Genomic DNA, 6,792 nt, shown 5'->3' on the forward strand with positions numbered 1-6,792 from the left:
GGAGAAGATGGAATATTCATATACTGATATTGGAAATATAAAACGTCAAGATACTATAAACTATCTTAAGTTTTATACCAAACTAAACATAAATATACAATAACACCCAATAATCACAATCTTAATGGTTTGTTCTAGAGAAATGAAGGTATATTCACAAAATCAATATATTATCATGGAAATTTCACTCATAATTGGCAAAAATTGAAAACAATGAGATGTTCTACAATGGAAAGATGGATAAGTGTTCATATATTATGTTACTATGTAATCAGAAAAAAAGTGGAAAGGAACATATACAACAATTTGGGCAGATATCAAGGGAATTAGGTGAGTGAATAATAGTCTCTAAAATCCACATGTTAAACTCTTTAGTAGTCTCCATCTGTTACAAAGAGAAGCTTCTTTTATGAGTGCTGGTAGGTACACTGTAAATATAAGGATCCATGTTTAGCATACATCAAAAGTAACATTTTTCTAGGGATGTGATGGAGGTAGAGTTTTCTCTAGGTTTTGTGTCCTCTCCAGCTACGTGTATGTGGCTATGTTTACAGTACCACACAAGAATTGTTCTCTCATTAAGCAGATTTCAAGTTCATTTAGACAGCTGTTGATTATCCCCAAGATAAAAGTGCCACTGCTACATGGATAGAGTTTGTTGTCATAGTCATTCATTGTATGGGATATTATGCTTTAAAGCTGGGTTTGGGTCATTGATAGATGTTCTCCCTTAGCAGCCTGTATATTATCTTCTGATGTTATGAGAGCTAGTCTTCAGGCAGGAGGCTTCCAAGTCAGTTCCATCTCCATTAATCCAAGTCCTGTGTCCAAAATATGTCCTGTCTTCGGCAATAGGTTTTTACCTTTAAGCTCTGGGAGGCAATCAAGGCTGGGGCAATACCTGTGATGGATCTTAACATATATGACAGAATACCTGATATTCAGTGAGCATTCTATGGGGGTGCAGATGGGGCAGGGGTCTAAATATGATTAAGGTGTATTGTATGAAATACAAAGAAATTTAAGAAAAATATTTAAAAATCACTTCATGTGGTTATATTTACATGTGTTTTCAAATGATGTAATTATAGAGATGGATAACAGATTACTGTTTTATATTCATTAGGGATCACGGAAGGAAGAAGTTGGGTGAGACAAGAAGGAACAGGACAAATACCTCTCTTTTTATAGAACAACCTTATATTTTATCATGATGGTAGTTGCGTAAACCAACATGTAATGATTCCATAGGAGAATATATGCACAGGAATGAATGCAAGTGAACCTGGTGAATATTGAATAAATTCTTGTAAACATAGAAACTTTTTTTCCTTATTTTAATATTGTGCTATAGTGATAGAGGCAACGATTGGTTAAATTTTGCCAAGAGTATATCTGTTGTCTTTCTGGTAATGCACTGTAAATCTATAACTATTTATAAATAATGGTGGCTCACACCTTTAATCCCAGCACTTGGGAGGCAGAGGCTGGCAGATCTTTGTGAGTTCTAGGCCTGCCTGGTCTACATAGTGAATTCCAAAACAGCTGGGGCTACAGAGATACCATGTCTCAAAAAGACAAAAAAATGAAGGAATGTAGAGAAGATACAGGAAATTATGTTTCATGTTTTAATAATTTTAGTTTAGAATCACTTATTATAAAATGCACACAAATTGCGCACAAATAGAAAAATGTGTCTTTCACTTTTCTTCATATAACATACGTTCTTCATAAAGATTATTTACAAAAATAATTTCTTGTTCACTCAACATAATAGTCCATATTACTTAGAATAAAAAAGTTTTTTAGAAATTATATTTATCATTTAAATAAAACTAATAACCCTTTACAAATATCTGGATAGTTTAAAGTGTGACTATTTTTAATATTGAATTCAACACATAAGACTAGGAAATAAAGACATGCATTTAATGTAAAAAAATTATTTATATTATTATAGATCCAATATACTGCACAAATCTCCTAATGAAATTTGTTGTCGTTCACATGAAAACAAATTTGAGACTCATTTTATCCTGAATGAAATCTACGTTTAGTCTTATATTCAAATTAATTAAAAGTATCAGATACTCATTTGCACTATTCCATGGATTGATTTAAAAGCTATTTCAGTGGGTTAACGTCTTAGGATATATAATACATTTAATTATCCACTGTTTCTACATGTAACCAAGTCTATCATCAGTGTTGTTTAGGCATTTTACACATAAAAATTTTAACGTTCATGTGATGTCAAATATAAAATATTCAAGTTTTAAATACTGCTGGAAATTTGGGATTAACCAGTACATGCCAAAGAAGATTTAGCTTTGTGCCTTTTCTTCTACATCAGTAAACTACAGTTAATACTCCCAAAAGCTGTACTGCTCAACATCCCAAAACTTACTGTTAAGGACCATGTAACAGAAATAAAAAGCAATTGATTCCGTTAATTTTTTTGGCAAAGTCTGCCAAAAAGATTAAATGAAAGGCTGGATTTGACTAACCAGCCAATTTAGTCAGAACATTTCATTAAAATCAAAAGTGGCAAGATTGGTGAGTCATTTTGGATGCAATCTAAATGGACTACACTGCCAGGAGAGCCCAGTTCACATAAGTTTTACACGTCTGCATATTAAAATCCAATGGAAAATTCAAATAATCATTTGATACATTTATTATGATCACTAAAACACAGTTTCGCAAAATGCAGAAATCAGTGAAATACACAAAGTATAGAAGCATTTCCTCATTATCTGAAATTTTTAAATAATAGCGAACTTGACATTTTATAATTTCCATTGCTATAAATCATTTTAAACTCATGATGATAGTATACAAAACAGATGTGAAAACACATGCTTGCCACAGTAGTATAAACCGATTACTTGTCATATTGAATAAATATTGACACACTATTTCTTGTTCCCTTTCAATAACTGAAAACTATTTGAGTAAAATACATTTTTCTGTTACTATCAAATACAATAGATAGAAGTTGGCATTAAAACTCAAATATAAAATAAAACTTTCCACTATAACTGAGATATGGTTTAATATACTCCTACTGTCTATTGATGTACTCATCAATATAAAACTAAATTATTTTACTTAAATGGGTTAGCTGTGTAATTTCACAGTAAGTGTCAGAAATGCCAGTACATCTTACTGTACATATATGCCAGGGTTCTGGCAGAGCTCTCATAAACTTTATCAGTGTACACTTGAGAACTGGCGTACGCAGACCAGTCCTTACTGGCATGTGAGATTATGGAGTTTGAAGTTCCAGGGGAATTATGTTTATCATGTACAGATTGAAGTTTTATTGAAAGAAAACCCTGCTTTACATCTAAGGTGTTCTTCCAATAGTCCTAACTTTATGGGAAAAAAGGACTCAGAAATAAATTGTTAGATTATGAATGAAGTTTCACCTGCAACTAGAATTCCATTACCTGTCTAAGAGTTAAAGTCGTGGAATATACTGTATCTGACTTCTTTCATTCTGAAAACTGTTCTGCAATCAATCATCTGTATGTTGGTATCCAAGATATAGTCCTTCATTGTCTAAGAAAACACTAAACACGTGGCAATGAAACAAACCATGGATCAATAAAATTGAAATCATACAGTATTCCAAATTACAGCTAAAATACTCATCTAGGTTATTATGATGCAAGTTCAGAAGAAAAAGAAAATTATCCATTAACTCTTCATCTCACTGAATCCTGTGTTCTGTATATTATGAGAGTTTTTTTAATAGAGATAGAAAGTACATCACGTTTTTTCTTCCCATATTTCATTATAGGAGAGCATCACTGATATTATTACTCTCTACCTTCTATAGAGATATTTTAAGACATATAACTCAGCAGATCATAAGCCTGTTTGAGGTCACATCTATCTGTTCTGTGAATATATACTAAGTGGATTAACCTGGTAAGATTTAATTTGAAATGACCACATTATCACATATTTTTACAATTCTTTTGGGGGAGTTGCGAGAGCAGTTCTTTGCTTTGACAATTCTCCTTTTGTAAATATAAATTCCAAATCATGAGTCATATAAAGATATTTAACAAATTACATATATAATACATAAAACCCCTTGAGTAGGCACAATAGAAGAGAGTGGAGTGATGTTTTCAGTCAGATGTATATACAAAATTCAGGTCGATATGTAATTTACCATACAAAACAGAAAACAGTAAGTAATCATCATATTTTCGTGATCGAAGTAATTTATCCAAGCAAAGCCTGTATGAATCTACTCTAATTTAGAGAAATGTGGATAAGATATATAATACTTGGATACTTAATTCATGCTTGATCTTCATACATATATTAAAATAAGCAATTTTCATTTTACCTTTATTATCCCCTTGAAATTTTTTGATTGTTGGTCCATTGTCTTGATCAAGAATAAGTTCTTCTCTATTCGTGGGCATCAAAACTATGAATGAGAAAGGTAACTGAGTATATTTCCATGGAAGATACCCAAATGAAAGGCAGAAAATCACCACATAAAGAGCTATAGCACTCCAATACAAAATAATAAGGATTTTATAGATTTCTATAACAGAAGAATGATTTGTTATGATAGCCATGTGCCTTAAAACTGGTATGAGAAAACAGAGAGCAGGGAAGAGAAGAGAGTATGGGGAGAAATAACTAAGTTAATACAGACTGTATAGAAAATTTCATCTGGAAACCTATCATTCTCATATACCTAGACAAATGTAATTTCTTACAATGTGCAAAATATGGATCCTTAAATTTCAGACAAGTATCCCAGTCACCACCCATCAAAGTAGCTTGTTTTTCAACAGACAGAGATTTTTGCAGAGTTACAACACTGGTCACACACAGAGATTCTCTGTGAATTGCCCAAGCCTAAGTGGTGTGAGTATAACAGCTTCCTAAATTATATACATAATCAGTCTAAAAAGAAATTACCAAGAGTTTCCATATAATAAGGGGAATTACCCTTACTCAACCACATAAGCTGGCAAATAAAAAGCCCAATGGACTCCCTGTTTTTAAGCTGTAAACATTTGTTAATGATAGCAAAGTTGGCATTTTATAATTTCCATAGCAACAAAATGATAGAGCCCATTGTCCTAAAGCAATACAGGACATTGTCCCTGCACTTTGTTACTCACCAGAACTTGGCAGTAAGATCCTATTGCTGAAGACACTACCTACATGGGCTATAGAACAAACAAGGAGAAATCAAGTATGTACTGACTTAAAAGCCTCATCTATATTGCCTAGCTTTCATAGTGTTGGAATGTGCTATTCATGCTAGCAGAAAAGTGATCATCAACCATGTTCATCTGTGACTCATGAGCGCTACAACTGACCTGGAAAGATATGCCCTCTAGTGCAAACGTGTCAAAAATGTTATGGGAGTAACCAAATAATTTCTGATTGGATTTAACATGCACTTCACAAGATGGAGTCCATACCTGACACTTGATATCAGGCCTAGGACCCTATGTCTGAACAGGCCATAGGGTAGCATCTACTATGCTATTATTCTGCTAAATTCAAATAGTATTAAACTGATTTCTAATGACTTATTGTTATAGGCATAGACTGATGCATCTCTTAAGTCTCACCAGAGAAGCTTCCTTATGCAGTAGATGATGATTAACACAGGGACCAACGACTGGCCAAAGTGCAGAGGTAAAGAAGATACACACCAATATCAAACTTCTGCCTCCCAAAACCCAGATATCATTTTGAAAGAGGGGTATGAAAGATTTTAAGAGCCAGAGTTGGTGAATGACCCCAAGTAAACAGTTTTCCAGATAACTGGGCAGTTCCACATAGGAACTGGTGTCAGCATGCACAAGTTGCATGTACGCTGAAGGCAGACGAAAATCACAGCATAGTTTTGGAGAAAAGGGTAAGAAAACCCAACAATACCTGAGGAAGTACTGGCAGGTAATAGCTACAGAAATGGGAAGAGTCAATATTCTTTAAGGGTGTCATTGTGGGTAGGTTAAAAAGGCTCCACTGAATGGATGAACAACAAAGGAAATTTGAAGACAGAAATCTAAATCAATAGGCCATATGGGCAACACTAAGGGGAGATGTGGGCAGGTAAAATTTGTAAAAATCAAATTTTTAAGAAAAATTTAACTAAAAATCTATAAGATGATTGATCAACTCATCATGTGAAATTTAATATATAATGTATATAGTACTTAAATTTTTGTGCTCATAAACTCTTTAAAGTTATTGACATATTTCTTTTAAAATGCATATGCAAATTAGTAATTACATTTATAAATATATCGTTTTCTAATTTACTTCAGAAAAATATTCATTAATAAATCATTAAGTTAAATAATTATTCATTTAACTAATTGTAGAAAGTTTGCAGATATAAGATATACAAAATTGGCCCATTAGAATACAATTTTGGCACTTACTGTGATTCTTCATGAAACTATATTGAAAAAAGGAAAATATGCAAATTTTCAGTTCATCATTTAATTCCCTGTATTTATGTTTTATTGAATCAAAAGAGCTCTCTATATAAGATAGTCATTTTATAATTAAAAATTATTAATCACTCCCTTCCATCCCCTTGCCTCGCCGTTCTATACTCCTAGTTTGAGCCCTGCGCCATTCCTAGTCTTGGGGCCCCAGACACATGGGGAACCAATACTGCTTCCTGACTCTTCTCACCCAGAGCAACCCAGTCCCTTTCTTGGGCTCCAGGAGCACCACTTCTGGTCCTGGCCCCGCCCTCACCTCGCTCTGCTTCCCTGGGCCTGCACCACC

General features: G+C 33.4%; 1 protein-coding gene across 5 annotated transcripts in view; it reads right to left on the minus strand.

The window, feature by feature from the left end:
- Positions 1–6,792, minus strand: part of Dach2 (dachshund family transcription factor 2) — a 597,198-nt gene that overhangs the window by 74,413 nt on the left and 515,993 nt on the right. For 3 of the 5 annotated variants that reach the window (XM_008822462.1, XM_008822494.2, XM_008822475.2), the window contains one exon: positions 4,367–4,450. The exons of the other annotated variants lie outside the window; for them this stretch is intronic. In XM_008822462.1, the coding sequence (XP_008820684.1) occupies positions 4,367–4,450 (84 nt within the window). The remainder of the gene's footprint in view (positions 1–4,366; positions 4,451–6,792) is intronic. 5 annotated transcript variants of the gene reach the window in all.

This window comes from Nannospalax galili, unplaced genomic scaffold, assembly GCF_000622305.1.
Source record: "Nannospalax galili isolate Female #2095 unplaced genomic scaffold, S.galili_v1.0 scaffold10, whole genome shotgun sequence".
Lineage (NCBI taxonomy): Eukaryota > Metazoa > Chordata > Mammalia > Rodentia > Spalacidae > Nannospalax > Nannospalax galili.